Raw genomic sequence first — 20,522 nt, 5'->3', positions numbered from 1 at the left:
CGTTGTCATTGGGGTGTCTGTGGTTAACCCCGTACTCGCCCCCGCGTGCGTGGCGTCCGCCGGCAGAGGCGGCGGGTTGTTGACGCGTTGCCTAGTGACGGTCGCAAGGCCGGCGGCGCGTGCTACCGCCAGTGGCAGCCGGTGGCCTGTGACGGCCGCCGCCCGATGCCGGTACGGGAGCCGCGGCAGTGAAGTGAGGTAGGGTGAGGGAGAGGCAGGTCGGAATGAGCAGGTGGCGGTGGAGATGGAGGGTCGGGAATGGACGAGTGCCGGTGCCGAAGGGGACTGAGGACGCAGGAGGGGAGTCCCGTTAGGGGCAGAGAAAGCGCGGGAAGGGGGATGTAGGAGAGTGTCGCTGCTTGGCAAGGGAACAAAGGCAGATCTATTGCTTTTTCTAACTTAGTGAGTCCGTGGCGTTGATGTTTGTTTCTTTGCTTTCCAGTCTGCGTTTTCCATCTCGCCGTGGTGGAGGCAGGTGGGGAGATGGTAGAGGAGAAAGAGGGCTCAGGCCCCCCAAAGCCCGCAGGTGACAGAAGCTCTCAGCTGCAGGAGCCCCTGCAGCATGTGAAGAGAAACAAGCAGCAGGTCTCTGAAGGATTCACGATTAAAGCCATGATGAAAAACACCGTGGTATGTTTGCTGCTAGCATAGAACTGATGTTAATTATTTTGCTGTCATGTGTCCAGGAAGCAAAGCAAGTTGGAGCTGAGGATAAAGCATGTCAGGAAGGTGTGTGAGTTGCTAAAACTTCATCTGGAGTTTGCTGGTTGCTGTAATTACCTTCAGGCTTTACAGAAGTATTATTGTAAGGTAACTGTCTGTGCCTGTGGAAATGTTGCTTAGACTGCAAGCATATTTATTTGGTACCACAACTCTTTTGTGGTGTTTTGTATTGGCAATGCATGTTCCATTGTATTGACAGCCTGCAGAACTGTGTGCAAGGCTTGCTTTTAGCAAACCTCACATTTAGCAAAATGCTGTTAAATGATACTGTAGTATTATTTGAAAGTGTTTTCATATACTGGCATGCTGTGGTACAAAATTTAATGTGAATGTCACATAGGCTAGCTAAGATCTAGCAAATACATTTCTTTTAAAAATAAGCCTAAAAATAATAAAAAGCTTCCACTCAATATAGGAGAACACTAAACTGGAAACAAACTTTAGTTCTCGAACTGTTAGTTTAAAGAACAAAGATGAATTGATCCAGCAAGCTTCACTTTCAGTAACGGCCCCAACAAATTTAGAGGTACATAAGTGAAAATACTAGGGTAAAGGCCTTTGAAATTGCTTTATGTTGTTTTATTTGACTACTTTTGTAAGATTTTAGGAATAAAAAAAGTTTCAGCTAGTACAGAATGCAGATATTTGACATGTAAATCTATGAACTAATATGAGCACACCTTATGCTTGAGTTCCTCAACTGTATTTTTCTATATTTGGACACAGTTCAAGGTGCTTGAAGTAGAAAAAGGAAGTTATTTAGATTGCAGTTCCAGATTTTCATTCCTCTGTCCTTCATTTTGGAGTCTACAGTCTGTATGTATTGGAATGAATTCTCAACTGTTGTTTAAACTCCTCTTTCAAGCCGTTGTCACTAACGTGTGTTGAGAAAGACTTTCTTACCCTTTACTGTTTTATAATAACTCATAGCAAGGTTTTTATCCTAACCATAGAGATAATGTGATTTGTTTACATTCTGAAACTTGTGATTCAACATTATATTCATCCACATTGTGTGACTAAAATGACTTTATTTATCTTGTAGCAGTAACAGTTTCTGATCTGATTTTAATGCATTTTTAAAGCATTGTTTAAAAGAAAAAGGTTTTACCTTTCTATCATATTAGCTGATTTATTGGCAAAGGCAGTACATTTTGGAGCAAGTAGGTGTCAAGTTAAAGGAATGTTTTGATAAACAACTTGGCCAGTAGTATGTCCATCTTGGAAGAACTGCCCCACTTTAGCAATTTTGTACAATCTATGAGTATACTTTAGTGAACACTATGAGTCAATTTAAACTGTCAGTGCACTGGAAGGCAGTCCTGTCTTCTTCCTGTTTCAGGCTGTTTATTTCTGCTGCCCCTTATTGTGCCCACATTTATACAATATTGACTGATCAAGAGTCAGATCCTGCTGAAAAATACTCCAGCTTGTTTAATAGCATCCAACTGCAGTCTTGGGAATTGAGGCAGACAAAGCTGCTGCTACCATGAAGTTCCTCTGCCCTGCCCTCCTCCCCGTCCTAATGGCATGCTTCTGTCTCCCCTTTTGCATTTGTGTCTCTTGCAACTACAAAGGAGGCTGTATCAGGTCCAACAGCTGTTAACATATGCATGTGGAAGTGGGAATATGTTGTCAGTGCAAGCTATGTGGGTGGCAATGTACCTCTTAGCAACACTGAGGTCTTAATTCATTTAAAATCAGTTACAAAACTGAGTTCCAGCAGAGTAATTCTGCAGGCATTTAAGCATTGAAAGGTGTGGTTTTCATTCCTGAACAGTATGAACATTTGCATTGCTGTGTAGTAAACTAAAGTGGGTAAACCTAGATTAAAAAGAGATGATTCTCTTTTTTTTTTTTTTTTCTTCATGGCAGTGCTGGCTTGACCAACAGTTCAGTAACAGTAAACAGAAGTTGTGACTGCTAAATTCTGCTTGCTTCTGCCACATACCTGTATCTCCTCTGCGCCAGTGCACAACCATGCAACTGAATTGATGAGGCACTTCAGTTGCATTAGATCCAAAAATGAAAAACTTCAGTGCAAGTGCAAGGAGGCTTTTATTTCCCCTCATAAAGTTACGTTCCTTTCCAATTCCATGCTTGTTTTTACTGTAATGATCATATTGAAGTACAATGCAAAAGCAGAATACACAGGAAAAATACTAATGCGTAAGACCATGTCTTCTGAAAGCTTGTGTTTCATATTATGTTTTCCAGCTGTAACTTACATGGCTGAATCATACTGCCCTTGTTATATTAAAATACTTTAAAATCAGCCCTCAGTTTTTGCAGATGTGGGGAAAAGTTGGTATTGTTCATAGTTGCAGTGCTAAGGTGATAAGATTTGCTTGATATGCTCAAGCATGAAGAAATCGTGCTGGTTTGTGTATGAAAATCTCTTGCACACTTGAATCTCCAGTAAGCCTTTTTTTTGCAATTCAGTTATAATGCTTAAAATAGATAATAAATCATCAATTAGACTCCATTTCATGTTTTTGATTGACATTTCAGGATACATTACATAGGAAAATACCTTGGAAGGTTTTAAATTTCATACCTAAAGGAGATGAATGTAAATTGATTTTAAAGCATTGTGACGGTGATGTTTCAAGACTCTTCCACTAACCACTTTTTATGAACTAATGAATAAAGTATTCTAACTGGAGACAGTTACAGAGATAATTGTCGAATTCTGTCAATTTTTGAATTGGAATGAAACTTTTAGACTTTGCAAACTGAAACATATATAACAGCAAATGGCAGACAATTTTATACGTACATGAGAGGAAAGGTCTTAAGTGTTTATAGATTTCATACAAGTTATGGTCTGAGTATGTGGGTATCTTTGGTATTTCATTAAACGAAGTGGGCAGTTTTCAGGTGTTTGGCTGCAAGCATAGGAATTCAGAATAAAAAAAGTAGCAAATAGCTAATACAAGAGTCTCAGAACAAGATTTTAAGCTGTCAAATTGCTGTGTAGGGAATTATCTAAAGTCAGCATTTCCTACACCTCTAGAACTACCCAGTAGAACATCATATTATTCTGGTTGTAATAGTTAAATACATTGTAAATGTAAGGTTGACATTATAAATACAATTGAGTAAGTGCTTGGGTAGCAGCAACATATACTTAACAGCTGAGATCCCTACTGCTGCTAATTCTTATATGGTCTGCTTTTACAAGTGTGCAGTGATTACTGCTGCTGAGTACTCAATGAATGCTTTGAAGAACTGAAGCAGCAGGCCGTGTCTGTAGCTGTCAACCTCTGGATGCTGTCCCTTGTCTCAGAGTCACCTCTTGTTACTGCTGTAACTTAAATGACATTGGAAGTTTTAAGTGGGTGAAAGAGACAGGAGGGGTAGCATAATGGCATTCGCATTGGAGAAAGTAGTGGAAGAAAGCTGGGAAAACAGGAGAGGAATTAAACATCACTTTCCAGAGTGGGACTTGGATGATCACTAACCCAACATGAGTTTTGCTATGGCTGTATGGCTGTGTTCCCCAAACGTATGCGCTGATGTGCTGAAGCCAGTTGTTGCCTTATTGCAGGCAGAGAGGGCTGGAGTCTGTATCAGAAAAATGGAAGTTTTCTTTCTTTTCCCATTTTATACTTCCAGTTAATACATATGCCTGTTCTATGTTTAACTGAAATAATCTGGTAAGGCTTTGAAGGGGTCAGGAAGGTTTTAGTTTTTTCATGAAGTTTTCTTAGCCATTTTGAAATGACAATTACTGCAAAGCCAAAAAATAGTAGCAAACAATACTGTTGGTACATTGATACAATTTCGGGACAATGCAGTAGAAAAAATACTGTGAAAGACTGAGTGGTTCATCCCAGCAACATCTGATTCCTTGATATACTTGATGTTCATATAAGCAGTTTGGCATAGTTTTTAATTTTGATAGCATATTTACATATTTTTTCCTGGAAAATGTACTACTCTCTTATAACTTCTTTTCTTAAATAAAATACGTGTCAGGTAAGATGAAGTTATAAAGGTCCAATATGCTGTCACATAGACTGCGTTATGGAAGTCTGGTGTTTAATAGTTACACTCTGACTCTGGATACATTACAAATATTATGCTTATTATAGTTGCGCATTTTGGTGTCTGATGTGTGTAAGTACAGGGGATGCATGTAAGTAAAGGACTTGCTCTTGAGAGCAATGCAATTCTAGAGCCAGATAAACCTTCTATACAACCTCAGTCTGGCCTCTTACTTGACAAAACAGCATTCTGGTGCTATAATAAAACCTGCCTGAACTGTAGTAAGATAGCAAACATAATTTAGCTTTTCATATATTTGTGATGGTATTTCTTAATGTACATTTAACAGTTTGTGTGCTTGTATTTGAAAGCAAAGTTTTTCTTTAAAAATTAATTACTCTTCAGCCATGTTTCCGTCATGTGATGTAAAGATCTTGATAACAAGAGTGAACACAGGTTTGTTTTCAGGTTGATAATAGAAGTGTGTGGTAGTATGTTGTTGAAAGCTAATGTTGTTAGCCTGTTTAGGATCCAGACTAGTTTTGGGGGGGGGGGGTTGTTGTGGGGTTTGGGGGGAGAGAGGGATTGTGATGTGAGACTTTTTATTACTTGCCTACAGTAAACAACTGTATCCTGCACTAAATGCAAAAGTTCTGCACAGTGTGTGACAAAGTTAAAACATATTATAAAATACACTATAGAAATGACTATGCAATGAGAACTCTTGCATGCCTTGAAGCAAGCATAGCATACTGTTACGTTCCTGTGTAACGACCATATTGAGGAAGCATAGCTCTTTAAACTTACATTTTGATGCCTATTTCATTAGTCATAAGCATAGGCAATACATAATATTCTGCACCAAACCAGATTTTAGAAGTGGTCTAAATAATACAAGAGCTATGAATTAGTTTCCTTACATTATAAGTCTTGTTGCATAATATTAGGGGAGATACTTTATGATCCAAGTTTTCTGTTTCAAGACTAATGACTGTATACTTTCTTAGAAAAGACTGGTGGCCAACATTTAAATCTTTAGAAAAAATAAATTGTGCCCTGGCTTGTCTTACTGTCCCATAGCTAGGGATTTAACGTGACATTAGCTTTTTATGTCGGATGTCTTCTCAGCTAAAAGAATTTAGGCAAAGGTGCATGCATACTTTACTGACACTGGTAGCCAGAATTTGATAAACCTTCTTGTTTTCCACAGATGTTGAAAGCATACATTACTACTTCCCAAAGCAGACCTATTGATCTCTGTCTGCACTCTTATCTACTGCTCCGTGCTCACTTTTTCTCTGACTTTCTTTACTTACGCTCCAGATGTGTTGGGGTTTTTTTGTATCAGTTGGTTTCTCTTGCAGTAATGGTCAACGGTTTGTTTTTTTTTTGCAGGGAGAGCAGTTTCACATGGCTAGAAACCTTTCAGACAATGTTCTTTTAATGCTCCGACCCATAACTTATTAGAATACTCCAGACATAGTTTTTACTGTAAAGAAAATCTCGGAAGAATGAGCTCATTATACTTTTAAATTGCAGCTTTGTAAGGTATGGCTGAAAAAAATATTTTTCACAGGAAGTGTACGTGTAATAGCTGATTTTTTTGCTTGTTTTATACAGTGTTTTACTAACTCATCTCATGCTCTTCTAATTTTTTTGCCTTTCATTTATTTTGTTAGGTTTTAGATTAATAGTTTGAGGTCAGAGGAACAACTCGTACAACTTGATTTGATCTGCTGTCTAATATAGTCAGTCAAATTCAGAAAGTGCTTTCTGCATGAAAGGTGGAACTTCTAGGTGAGCTAGAAGATACAGTTTTTAGAAACTAATGCAACCCTAAGGCAACAGTGGCCTCAGAGAGTTCATTTTATCTGTAAATGGTGCCAATGCTTAATTTAACCAATGCAATACGATTAGAAATCTGTAGTCCAGACTTGTATGTGTTTACCACAAAATAGTCTAATTTCACTGTGTAAATATTTTAGTTAGACAGCCACTTACAGAGAGATACTATCTTTAAAAATCCATGGAAGTTTTAGTATGCTTCGGACTTCTACCTAAACCTGTTCAAGTCATGATTATTTTATGAGCTTCTAATATGCCTTCAGACATGCTTAACAGGTATTACGATACTATTATTCAGGACAGCAATTAAGTTTTAATATTTTATTTGATGGCATCTGAAGGCTTTTGGTCATTTGATTGTTTATCCAATATGAAGAATTCAGACAGTACACTAAAATTGTGTAACATCTAACACTTTAAAAAGGCAAAATAAGTTCAGTTGTATCAGTGGAAATAAGTGAGTTACACATTTAAGTTTGCATGAGATTTCACAAACCCTTCTTTCTACTATCATCTGACAAATGAATCTTTATATCAGTAATGTTAACTATGTGTCAGCTATTGACAATACTGTACCTGCCAATAGTATACAACATTTTTGGATATAAATTTTGTTGAGGAAATTGCTGGGTTTTAACAGGGTTAGTTTGTTTGAATTGTCATTTTGACTTTTGCCTGTCATGGGATAGAATTGAATTTTTTCTCAGGTTAAGTGAGAATAGAAATAGCCCATTACTAGCAATAGAACAATTCTTCCTCTTGTACAGTTGTTCCACTAGACAGTAATAACAAAGCGTGTATTGGAGGGGTATATTAAAATACATTTGCACATGTAATCACAAAATTGCCACTAATAAATCAGTGAACTCCAGATGTTTTTTTTTTTCCCTGTGTTTGATATTCCTTAAGTTGTTCTTTATCAGGTCGTCTTAAAGTAGCATTTAGGTGATTATTTGGTGCATTTCATCCTATCTGTTCTTTTGCTTCTGGCAAGTGGAACACTATGAGCTCTTGTTCTTGTATGTTATTAAATATTCTTCATTTTTACTAGTTTTAAGTTAATACTCTTTTAACATTGATAATTAAAAAGCTTGCCTGATGGCATGTTTAGGACCAGTGTTTAGCCAGTTGCACGGCTAAGCACTTTGCAACTTGTGAAATATAAGCAAAATGTTTGTACTGATTGCCAAACTGATTTCAGTTCCTCTGAAAGCAGCTCTAGTTGATATGTGCATATGACATTATCTGCTTTAAGTCATAGGTTGGACATGTCAGAGAAGCTAGAGACACATCAGCTGACTTCTAACTGAATCTCTTCCCACTAAATGGGAGGTAGATTCCCTTGTGTAAGAAGTTCTAAAATCTTAATTCTCACATTCTTAACTCGTGAGGCCTACTGGGCAAAGATAGTTTTGCAGTTGAATTATCAGGATATGCTGCTGGGAAGTGAAAGTTGTAGACTTGAAATTTTGTGAACTGCAAAGAGAAATGAACAAAGTTATTACCTCCCAAGCTTGTATTCTAACTCCTAAACAAATATGCAAAATGGAAATATTATTTAAGGGGACCTTCCCAAAAGGTTTTAGTCTTTGGAAAAGAATATCCTGGTCTGCATTTTCAATAGGTATGTATACCAATTTTATAGTCTTGATCCAAGTGACTGAACTCCAAAGAGGAATGGCAATTCAGATATATCTCTGTATTCAGCATCGTGTAGATATTTAGTATATCTTCCTAGCAGTTAATCTTTTTGAATTGCTGAAGTAGCTCATTCTCTTCACCAACAGTTGAAGGAGCCTGGGTTCAGAGCCTAATTTAGACTCCTTGAATTGTCCTGATGTTGAGGGCTGGTGTGAATTATTGGACTGTATTTTTCACTCTGAGTTTATATCGTGTGACTCAATGGGGCAAAAGTCCTTGATTAGGTATCTAGAAAATATTGTGATGCAAATATTACATTATTATTAGTAGTATAATATGTTCATTATATAGGGGGATTCTGTAGTATCTAGTACTATCCATTTAGCCTGCATTTTCAGGCTTCTTTATTCTTCCTTTCTGCATTCTGTTTCATGATTTTCTTCATCCCTCTCTGACTGTTTTAGATGTATGCTGACTTTACTTCAGGGTCCCATAGACCCACTCTTAGAGACAGAGTATTTCATAATGTACCAATTGAAGAAGCTATTATGGCATCTTCTTTTCTTGCAAGTTACAAACTGTCTGATTAAAATGATCATTTTGCATCATGGTTTTCCAAAGAAAAGAAATAAGATGTGTTTCTGAGGGAGACCTTCATAAATATTGTCATGGTTCTTGTAGTTTTAAAATGACTCTCTAAAGCTGTGTAACATTTGCAGCCAAACCACTGGAAGATTATGCACTACATGAAAACACACAAAGTGGAAAAAAACCCATTGCACTAAAAAAGGCTGGTATGCTGCAAGGTTGGGTTTTTTTTTGGGGGGGTTGTTTTTTTGGGGGGATTGTTTTTTTTGATAGATCAGTATCACAATTAAGCTTATGCTGCTGATATTTAATGAGGTATTTGGTGTCTAATGACATGAGAGGCAGGCCTTTTGGTTGCAGAACTCTTTATCTGTTCTTTTTTATTTCCATAAAACATAAAGGCAACAGTTGTTTGTACTTGAAATCTGCTTTTTTCTCAAATTCAGATGAAAATGACCAAAAGATACACATTCTTTAGGAATGAAGGCAGGCAAGTGTACACACAGCATAGATGCATAAGCCTTGTTTCCTGTGAAGCTGTTTTAGAAAGGATACCCATATGTATTCGTTCTAGTTGCCAGGAAAAAAAAAAAAAAAAGAGATAACAAAGGAACTAAATAAAATTGCAATTTTGCAATATTGAAATATCACAAGTGAATCATACAAGCAAGAAAAAGATTTAATTCCTTTCAATCAGAAACCATTGCTTGAAGATGAAGCAAAATGTCTGAAAACTTAATAACTTACATAATTTTATTGCAAAAATAAACTATCTCACTCAGACACTAGACTTCAGGTTTGGAACTACAAAAACATTAGAGACTTCTGTGTTTTCCCAGTGAAGTGACTGGTAGTGTCACCAAAGTAGACAGCAGGGTGCATCAGCAGGACAATGCAGAGCTTCTTGTAGAATCAGAATATCTGAAGGAGATCCTTTTTGTCACTTCATTAGAAAGTTGAAGTTTTCCTACGATGATAGAGAAGAAACATCTGTCCGAGTTTCTGGCTTCCAGGTTTAACTTGTAGGTGTTATTCCACATAATTAAAAGTTAAAGAATGTATTACTAAGCTTTGTAATTAACCACTAAATATATTGTTGTTTATTTGGTCCTGTTGTTTAACCTCCTGATTTTAATTCTAGAAACATGATTTTAATTAAAAAATTTTACTTATTTAAGAAACTTTTATCAAACTTTACTAAATGTTTTCTGATAACATACACGTGTTAACACAGAAAACTAGTAATCATGTAACACTCTTAGTTTGCAGAGATACAGTCAAGGACTGCAACTGCAAAGCTTCCAGTAAGACTAAACATTCTAATGTATATTGAAGAGTTTATTGTAGAAAACATTTGTGTAGTATTAATGAAAATCAGCCTTGCAACAATGAATTCTTGAAATAAAATAGAACGAAGCAGTAGATAAAAATAAAAGGTATGGAGGAAACAACTGCTTTGTGTATAAACCCAATATGTGTTCACATGTGGCTGAGAGTAAGACAAGAACTTGAGCTTTATCAATGCCCATTAATATAAAATATGGGTTTGTAATTTATGTATTCTGTATGAGTAAATCTGTGAGACTGATGTGGTTTTGCTACTTATGTAGGTAAAGGACAATTTATAAGGTGGAACTACTACTTAATTTCCCAGCTCTTGTGTACAATACTGTATCTTGGGAAGAATAGTAATAGGAATTCTTCCAAGAATAGGCATTTTATGGAGAATTACCGTTAGAAAACTTACTTTATTTTAGAGATAAAATGGTATGAATAATAGAGGTAAGATGGTATCATAGGATAATAAATTCTTACCACATTGATAAGAACCCGTTTTGCATTTTTTTTAAAAAAGCATTTATTCAGTGAGCTGTAAGTTCAGTTAATAGTTATGGAACATAAATATTTAGTGACAACTTTAGTTTATCGTAAGGTGCTAAACAAAATATCTTGGTGAAAGCTATGGTAATTTTTATAGGTTTCAAGAAACCAGAATTTTAGTACTGGCATAGGAATGCATATTGGATACTTAATTTCATTTTCTCAGAGTAGATTGAGGTTTTTTTTAATTTAGTGTTCTAAATAGATTCCTGTACTACATTAAAATATTACTTCTTAATGACTAAATGTGCTTTGCATGGGCTACCATGCAAAACTGATAGCTGAACACTTGGACTATGAAGAGTACAGAGTATGGAACAAGTATCAGTAAGCCTTTTTTCTTTTGCTTTTATGAGTCATGTATGCTGCCTATTTTCTCAGGACAGTATGATTTTCTGTTTGTGCTGAAGCCAAAACTGATCTATCAATATATAACTCCTTAATCTCAAAAAAAAAAAAAAAAAAAAAAAAAAATCATGCTTTTGCTAAAGGTTTGAGTAGCAGTTTCGATATTTTCAGAATTAGTATACAAAAACCTTAATGGAATGTAAAAAAAGAAAAAAGACAAAATCTTCCCATTTTCACTTTGGTGAAAAGAAACCACTGCTCAGAATTGTCTTGAAGACGACTGATAGGAATTGACCTATCTAGTTCAGGGTGACTGACTCATTTCTGCCAGTCTCCCAGGCAAGTCAGCAGCACATGCTGATCTTCAATGTCAAACACTGCTGATAGTTTTAATGAAGTAAGCATGGATATCTTCCTCTTACCTGTGCCAGAGAGGAAATAGTTCACAAGCAAAACGAATGCACTATGAAAGCTGTTACCAAGTCTGAAAGCCTGACTGCCCAGATCGAGGCCACTGGCAGAGAATTCAAATTCTGTGAAGATGTTGGTTTGTTTTTTCTTAATTATTTTTTATGATAATTTTTACCCCCCCAAAAAAAAAAAAAAAAAAGCTGTATTATGTAGTAGCTGAACAGAACATTTGGACTAAAAGAATTTTTTTAACCTAAGCATCAGCAACTAATTTTTCATGTTGGTTTAAAAAATATGATTTAGATTCAGATTATGTTCAGATTACATTAGGCTGCTCACGGCTTTGTCTGGATAAGCTTTGATTATCTTCAAGAATGGAGATTCTACATCATATTTGAATAACCTGTTCCAATGACTGCCTTCATTGTGAAAAAGTTTTTTATACTGTCTAGTCAGAATTTTCTTTATTGTAGTTTGTGACCATTGCCTCTTTGCTTTTTGTTGTGCATCTCTGGGAAGAGCTTCACTCATCCCTACTGTGCTCTCATGCTGAGTAACTGCAGACAGCAATGAGAAATCTTGTTAAGCTTCCTCTTCTTCAGGCTGAACAAACTGTTTCTCTCAGCATCTTCTCAGGATTCGTGCTTCAGCCCTCTCTTCATATTGGTGGCCTTCCACCAGCCTTGCTCCAATACATCAGTATCTGTCTTGTACTGGGGAGTCAGAAATGTGACCTAGATACAGTCTCACATCAAATAAAGGGGACTGCTGAATTCCCTCAATGCTTGTGATGTAGCCCAGGATGCAGTTGTCTCATCTCTGTCATATGAGTATACAACTGTTCCTTTTGTTGTTCACAGGGATCCCCCAAGAGCTTTTCTGCTAAACTACCTAATCTTTTCTGCTATGTTCCTGGCCTGAACTGGTCCAGTGCAGAACTTTGCTTTTACTATTGCTGAACTTTGAAATTCCTGTCAAGATATTTGCGAATGCCCCTCCAAATTTGATGTTCCAAAGTTTCTCAGGATACATTCTGTCCCATAGTCCAGCTTCTTGAGATGTTAAATAGCTCAGTACTGAGCCCTGAAGAATGCTTCAACCCTGTGGTTGGTCAGCTAACTTCTATTCTTCAGGCCCAACAGTCCACCATTTTCCACCCTCATTGTGGTCAGTTCCTCATGCGACTTACTTGAAGTGACTGGGATGTAGACTGCCAAATGGCATTAGATGCCATGCTATACATTTATGGATGTCTCCATCTCATTAAGAACATGGGTCATTTCCACATCAACTCTCTGATCCTTGAGAATAAGAATCAACTAACACACTACTTTTATACTGTCTTTTACTATATTTTAATATAATCTCATTCTGTACCATTTCTTAAAGAGGCGAATTGCATCTCCTAGTGTGATGAATATAAAGACTATAAATCTGACTTTTTTATATTACAATTATTGCTCTATAATCAGTGTTTCTGATATCTATTATTACTCCTGAAGTTGTGCATGCTTTTCTATACTTATTATATAAAACTTCTTTTAAAAAAAAAATATATGCAATAATATTTCCATGATGCAAGAAGGATTAGCAATATAATTAGTATTAATAGGGCCACATAGATTTTACTACTCATTTTTAGATTATGTAGATTTCTAGTTATACAATGCAAGTACAATTTCAGCATTCTAATAGCACTTAATAAATATTACAATGCAGTGTTTGAAATGCTTTCACAGTTTTGTGGCATTTGAATACTAACTATTTTTCACTCCAGGATCTAGACTGGAAGGAACTTGTAAATGGTTGGCTTTTCTGTGTGGAGAAAGACAGATGGGTACCTGCTACTTAGCTATATTATTATTGTAATTATATTTGATGGTGATTAGAATAATGTTGGCTGAATATACTGTTATATTGGTAAGTTAGAACAAAGCTAGATGAATAAATTAACCAACATCATTGGAAAATTCAGTTTTCAGCCATCAGGTAAACCAGACCTACTTTATTAAACTCTATAGAAGGAAGATAACTCCAGAAAGTGGCTCTGGTGTCTCCTTCATTCTCCTTAATGAAAGAAAGGTTATATATGTAACCTCTCAAGCTTAAGATACTATTGTATATCTTGACTTCTGTTGATCTTATTCTTTGGAAGTTGGCCTTTTGCTTTTTGTCATCTTTCTGAACATGATTTCATTAGAATTTTATAAAACCTGTCAGGTATAGGAGAACATTAGAAGAAACGTGGAAAAGTTTGGTAACCAGTCTTTATTCTGTAACAAACCTAGGGGAAGAATTACTTACTCTTTATTTTTTCTATCATTACAGCCTGACTTTTTGTGATAGTCAGACTTGATTAGGTATAAAGAGTAGCAGTCTTCCTGTATAACGATTCAGCACTGTATAATCATATTAGCCGTTCTTTCATTACTATTTCAGTGGTTATAGTAAGATGGTGGCAGTGTATAGTGGACATTTGGTTTGCTTTTGACCAAAAGGACCGCAGTTACAAGTGAGCAGGGGTATAACTGAGCAACACATTACAGTGAATATGAATTAAACAAAACATCCCTAGAGCTACATGACAGAAGCCAAGTGTTACTAATTCTCCAAGTTATTACCTCATAATAACTTGCATCCTGATTATGTTCTTCTGTTATTAAATTCTTGCAGACTAAGTGTTTCTATGAAATACTGAATAACATTTTTCACAGTGTGTAATTCACATTCAGGACTTTATCTCTGGTAATCAGATCACATTGCATAAAAAAAATGTTTATGTGCTTGAATCAAGCAGAATTGAGAGGAAGTATCATATTTTAATTTCATTTGAAATAATATTTAGAAGAAAAATGCATCAAGCAACTTCTCTGCATGTTTAATGGGTCACATCTTACAGACTTCTGGAGTTGCACGGTTGTCAGAAAATTATTCGGTAAAGGGAAAGGCCAATGGTTAATCTTTTTTAATTTTACCATCTTTCCAAAACCCTCTACATTTCATTTTAAAAAGTTATGTTCAAATTTCTAATGCGATTTGAAATTTACCTCCAAATCAGTAAAATGATAATGTTTAAACCCTATGGTTTGAAGTTCCTATTATAAAATATCATTGCATTTAAGCAGTTGTATAGATAATGATCCATTCTGCTTTATTATGGGCTAATTTATAAGAATTAACTCTAAACACCTGAAAAAAATTAAGGGAAGTCAATCGTAATGATGGCTTGTGTGGTAACTCAGAACTAAATAGAGACACCAACCTAATTCACCCAATAGTAATCATATATACACAACTTTCTCTACTGTTGTGAATAAGGTAAAATGTAAGTAGGGCTAAAAAAGCCTAATATTCTATTACAGAATGTTAAGATGTTAAAGCGTCTGTCTGTATTTTCTCCAAATGTTGCCAAGGAATGAGATCTTTTTTTTTAAATCTTAAAAAATGATATTATGTTTTGAGATTATTTATAAAAACTTCAGCATGATAAATAAAAATGTATCCTCTTTATCAAAATATTCATTTTAATTATACTCAAAGTAACTTATGAATAAATAATATATTTACTATAATGTTCTTTCTTTTAGTAATGTTTGCTTGATCACTTACTATGCTTCTACAGGATTTAGGTGGTGGATATAAAGTTTCATCAGAGTTTGCATTTTTAAGGCTTTTACACAAGTATTTAATGAAAAAAAGAAAGATACATGGAAGCTGTTACTTTCCTGTGCTTCATAAATTTGATTTCAGCATGAGCAAGAATGTGAAACTTCATGCTGCTGTAGCATGAAGTACAGTACAGAGAAGTTTCTGAAGTTAGTACTGGGGAATCGGATGAACGCTTTTGTGCCAGAAACTGCAGTCCTATTGTTGGTTCCACTACATGTGTCAGCTCAGTGAATGCTGGTATAGGGTGTGCTTACATGTGTTGGGTTAATCCTTCTCACAGTGCGGCACCTTCACAACACAGGTCTACCTGATTTTTAATATGTGTCTAGTTATGTTTAATATGGTGTGTATTAATATATAGAATATGTCGCTAAATTATAAATACATGTAGTTATGCAGACACTTGATAGAGATGCCTGTACAAATATAAATAAATTGGTGTTGATAGTTTAAAAAACAAACTAAGGCGTTTTCAGACACATGAGTGAGAAAATGTGTATTCAATCCTAAAGCAAATTTATCATTATTTATTACCGTGCTGACATAACTAATTATATTGTATAGATGCGCAGAGATAATTAGTAAGTATTTTAAAGAGGTTAACCTTTTAGCATAGAACTAGTATGAGAAAATTTAGCCCAGAGATTGTTTTTCCCTAGTTACAGGTTTTTAAAAGGAAGAGTTCATAATGGCAGTATTTCTTGTGCTTCCTCTTCTTACAGCCTTCATAGCATAGCTTGTTAGCTAATAGAGGCATTGCTAGCAACCCTAATACTTAGATGGCATAACCTTTTCCATTTTAATAGGTTCTTACATTCTTTTCCTTGAGAAGCTGTCACATTTGCAGTGTTTGCAGATCTTTAATTTGTTGTAAATAAAACCTTCAGCCTGTGGTGTGGTTTTTACAGCATAAAATTCTCTTCAGCTTTTGCTGATACATAAACTTGAACGTTGAGATTTCCTGTTTTATGTGCAAAACAACTGTGGCCAACTACCAGAATAATACTGCACCAAAACTTGAAAGCAGACAGGCCTCTGCTGACGCAAGTGCTTGAGAGCTCTCTGAGCTGCTCTGTATTGGAAGGGTTGGGACAGGAGCCAAAACAAGCCGAACTGTAATGTCTTCAGAACTTGGCTTTATCCTACCTGTGACAGAACTGTCTGCAGAAGAAAAAAAGCTCAGTTCCCACTCCCAGTAAATGTTTCCCCATGTCCAGGGCATTTTGTTCCTGCGTATAATTTCCCTTCCTTTTTCCTCCTTTTTTGCCTCTGATACAAGCATCATATGGTCATGAAGATATCTTAATATCCCAACAAAACCAATGAGAGGTGGAGGAGAAAAAGAGAGTGCAGTCAGTTGTTTTCATTTGTCACAGGTAGAACTGTTTGCTTGTTTGCTCGTTCCTTTAAAAAGCACATAAAAGTGATTACATAGGAACAAATACTATAATAGTTGTAACATATACCAAAATTAGGAAATGCCAGATTCCAGATTGCTTATAATACTGTAATTGCTGCTTCTTTGTGCATTTATAGTATGCTATAATTTTTAATAATGTTATAGGGCAATTATTTTTATTGTTCAGTCATCAGGATAGACTCAGAAGGGTCAGAAAAGGCATTGCATGTACAGTATTTTTGTGGTTTATTATTTTATATTTTCTATAAGATTGTTCAGCCTGGTGAAAAGAAGGCTCCAGGGGAGACCTTATAGCAGTATTCCAGTACCTAAAAGGGGCCTACAGGAAATCTGAGGGGGACTTCTTACAAATGCATGTAGTGATTGGACAGGAGGAAAGGTTTTTAAGCTGAAAGAAGGGAAGATTTAGATTAGATATAAGGAAGAAATTCTTCACTGTCAGGGTGGTGAGACACTGGCACAGAGAAGCTGTGGCTGCCCTATCCCTCAAAGTGCTCAAGGCCAAGTTGGATGCAGCTTTGAGCAATCTGGTCTAGTGGAAGGTGGGAACTAGGTGATCTTTAGGGTTGGGAAGGACCTTAAGATCATCTAGTTCCAACCCCCCTGCCATGGGCAGGGATGTCTCCCACTAAACCATGTCACCAAAGCTCTGTCCAACCCGGCCTTCAACACCGCCAGGAATGGAGCATTCACAACTTCCTCGGGCAACCCATTCCAGTGTGTCTCCACCTTTACAGTAAAGAACTTCTTCCTTATAGCCAATCTAAACTTCCCCTGTTTAAGTTTTAACCCGTTACCCCTTGTCCTGTCACTACAGTCCTTAAGGAATAGTCCCTCCCCAGCATCCTTATAGGCCCCCTTCAGATACTGGAAGGCTGCTATGAGGTCTCCATGCATGCAATGAAGACAAGAATTTCTAGCTGTAAAATTCTAATCTGCTAAGTGTTATAAACAAAGCAAATTTTAGAAAACATAGTAAAGTTTGTGTTATATAAAAATAACGTAACTCAAACTCATTATGGTGACTGCCCTTGCATTTACATCTTTACTGTATGCAAATTAGCATTACATTTATAAGATCATAATAGTTACGAATTTTGCATGTTCATTCTGTTAAAGCTTGCAGAATTTTTCATAGCATAAAGATTTTTTCATTTTGTCTGATTGGCTTTGTGATTCATACTATTTACGCTATACTTCTGGCTAATGGTGTTCACAGGTCTTGTTCCATTTTTGTTCAGTAGTTCTAAAGAGGCAAATTGAGAATAGAAAAGCTGTGAGTTAGCTTCCTTTCTTATGACTCAAGCCACCAGTTTTTAATATTGTAGCATTTTTCTTCTACTCACTCAACTTGCTGGTTGTTCAACTTCCATCTTTCTTCCCAACTGCAGAACAGGCTACTTTCAGCACATATTTAAAGGATATGACACTCTTCCTTGCGTGTATGCTCTCTAAAATATGCTTCCAAATTATTTTTTTGTTGTTGTTGATCCACCTTTCTTTCCACAAAAATGTTTTCTGTGCTTTTAAATCTAGTTTCCAAAGGAAGAGAGAGAAACAAACTGTGAGCAAGGCAAGGTCATAAGGCATGAGGTTACTGTGGTGTTGGCTGCTATGGAAGAGAGTACAAAACATTAGGAAACTGCAGTTTGGAAGTTTCCCTGTTCTTAGGACAATTTGTTTTCTATATTGCCACTGTAGAATTGTTTAAGCTTGCCCTTAAAGAGCTATTTAACATTCCAAAGGGATAACTAAACAGGAAAACCAGGGTACCAATTCCTTTCCTGGAGCCCAGGGGTTAAAATGGAGCTGTATGATATCTCACTGAGTTTGTTAAGGCCAAAATATGCCTAATTGTTTTAAAAATAATTTTTTTAAAGATATACACATAAATAATTCATACAGGATGCTGTATGCATATTTACTGCTTTTCTAGCTATCAAGAGGCAATAAGTAATCATTATTACAAGCAACAATTTTTACTTCTGTTACTTCTCTGTAAATGGAAAACTATTTGATGTATATTTACATTACAGTTTCAGTGAAAAAAGGCAGTATTTGAAATCTTCAGTTACAAAATGAGATTACTTTTTTTTTCTAAATGTTGAATTTTTTTAAAACCTGACATGCAGTTTCTATGCTAAGAATATATAGGGTCTTAAAAATAGTTACAAAAAAATCTTACATAAACTTTTGACTGAGTATATGGCTAACAATGATTAAACAAACTTTCTCTAAAAATACTAATTCTAAATTGAGGCAGCTAAAATGGATCATAACCACAACATTTCTTCTGAGAAAAGGTACTTTACTTTTGGAAAAATAGAACCTCGACTACTCTGTCATTATCTTTATCCTGCAGATGTAAATTACTTCAATGTTGGATCAACTTATTTTGAGAATTCTTATTTCAACTTCTTTTTTTTTTCCCTTTATCAGGCACATTGGAATGTTTTATTAGTAAAAAAAAAAATATTATTGAAGTCTTAAGCCAGTGTTCTAAGATTAGTTGATCTCTCTGAGTAGTTCATGTTGTCTTATATGTGTGTGTGTGTGTGCACAAGTTTTGGGAAGATTATTCATATGATAATATTAAAAATCTCACAAGAACCCCAGTGCTTGATTTGCATTGTTTAGAATTGACCAGAATTAGAAGGTTTCAAAACCAGCTGTCATGTGGAAAAAGCAAAAAAACTGCTTCATAGGTACCTGGAAATAAGGTGGGGGTTCTTATCTGAACAATGTCATTTCAGTTTCTGCCTTAATTTCTTAATTCTGTGCTATATTTCTGCACCTATCCCTATTTATTTTTTTTTAGTAATTTCTTTAAATTAAGATATTGACACATAAATTGCTGTTGGAACTAGATGATCTTAAGGTCCTTTCCAACCCTAACTATTCTATGATTCTGTGATTCTATAAAGGAATAAAACTCAGCTGAATATGCATTTATCTTTCTGTACTTTTCAAATTCTAGTTGGTGATTCTATAGTGAAATTACCAATTAAGTAAAGCATGCACAACTCTTTCTTTGAACACATGCTATTGCCTTCATTTATAAAGGTTACAAAAGTTAACAACATGTAAAATAACTACGCATACTCAAGGACTGAGACATATGACTGGCTCTGATTTCAAATCACTAGCTTGTTTAGACGACTGCTTTGTTAAATAAGAATCATAGAATCATAGAGTAGTTAGGGTTGGAAAGGACCTTAAAATCAATTACTTCCAAACTCCCTGCCATGGGCAGGGACACCTCACCCTAGACCATGTCGCCCAAGGCTCTGTCCAACCTGGCCTTCAACACTGCCAGGGATGGGGCATTTACCACTTCTTTGGGCAACCTGTTCCAGTGCCTCACCACCCTCACAGTAAAGAGCTTCTTCCTTCTATCTAACCTTAAAAAGAATAATTATTTAAAAAATGGATGTTCTGCCATTCCACTGTCTCTAAACTATTCAGAATGAATCTGCTTGCAAACATTATTAAATGTATATTTTTCTCAGTTATGAACACTTGTAATTTTGAGGGTGCTAAGCAGCTGACTGTCCAAATAGCCCCTTTCTTTTGATATGACATTCTTAAGTGGTCATTGAGGGGAAAAAAAAGGAGTATTCTATTCATGGTGAATTCTGCTACTTCTAGTATCTCAATGTAGCAGTCTTTAATAAGCTATTCACTTAGCTGTATATGGAAAGAATGAACTTCAGTTACTCTGTAGATCTAATTTCAAATTGCTTTTTAGAGCATTTCTTCAAATAGTAGTCACTCACACAAATATATTTTTGAAATCTTCTTAAAGGCTAATTACATATCCTATGCTGAGATGCATGTTACGTCGATGAAAATACTGTAAATCAAGACATACTTATGAAGTTTAGTAGAGCTAAAAAGCAAGAAAAGGAAAATTGAGGATTAACTGCAGTTACTATTCTACTTAAAGTTCTACAAGTAGCATAACTGGAATAACCCTGGTAAAGATTTATGCAAACCTATAAAAGAT

At 35.8% G+C, this 20,522-nt stretch overlaps 1 protein-coding gene across 1 annotated transcript in view; it reads left to right on the top strand.

Moving 5' to 3' along the window:
* Window positions 1-468: 468 nt before the first annotated feature.
* Window positions 469-20,522, top strand: part of PACRG (parkin coregulated) — a gene marked incomplete at its 3' end in the record, with an annotated part of 237,180 nt that continues 217,126 nt past the window's right edge. Inside the window, exon 1 of the mRNA XM_080617016.1 lies at window positions 469-630. Within this exon, the coding sequence (XP_080473142.1) occupies window positions 484-630 (147 nt within the window). The 5' untranslated portion in view covers window positions 469-483. The remainder of the gene's footprint in view (window positions 631-20,522) is intronic.

Source organism: Psittacula echo, assembly GCF_963264785.1.
Source record: "Psittacula echo genome assembly, chromosome: 4".
NCBI classification, from domain to species: Eukaryota; Metazoa; Chordata; class Aves; order Psittaciformes; family Psittacidae; genus Psittacula; species Psittacula echo.
This window is presented reverse-complemented; position numbering and strand designations above follow the sequence as displayed.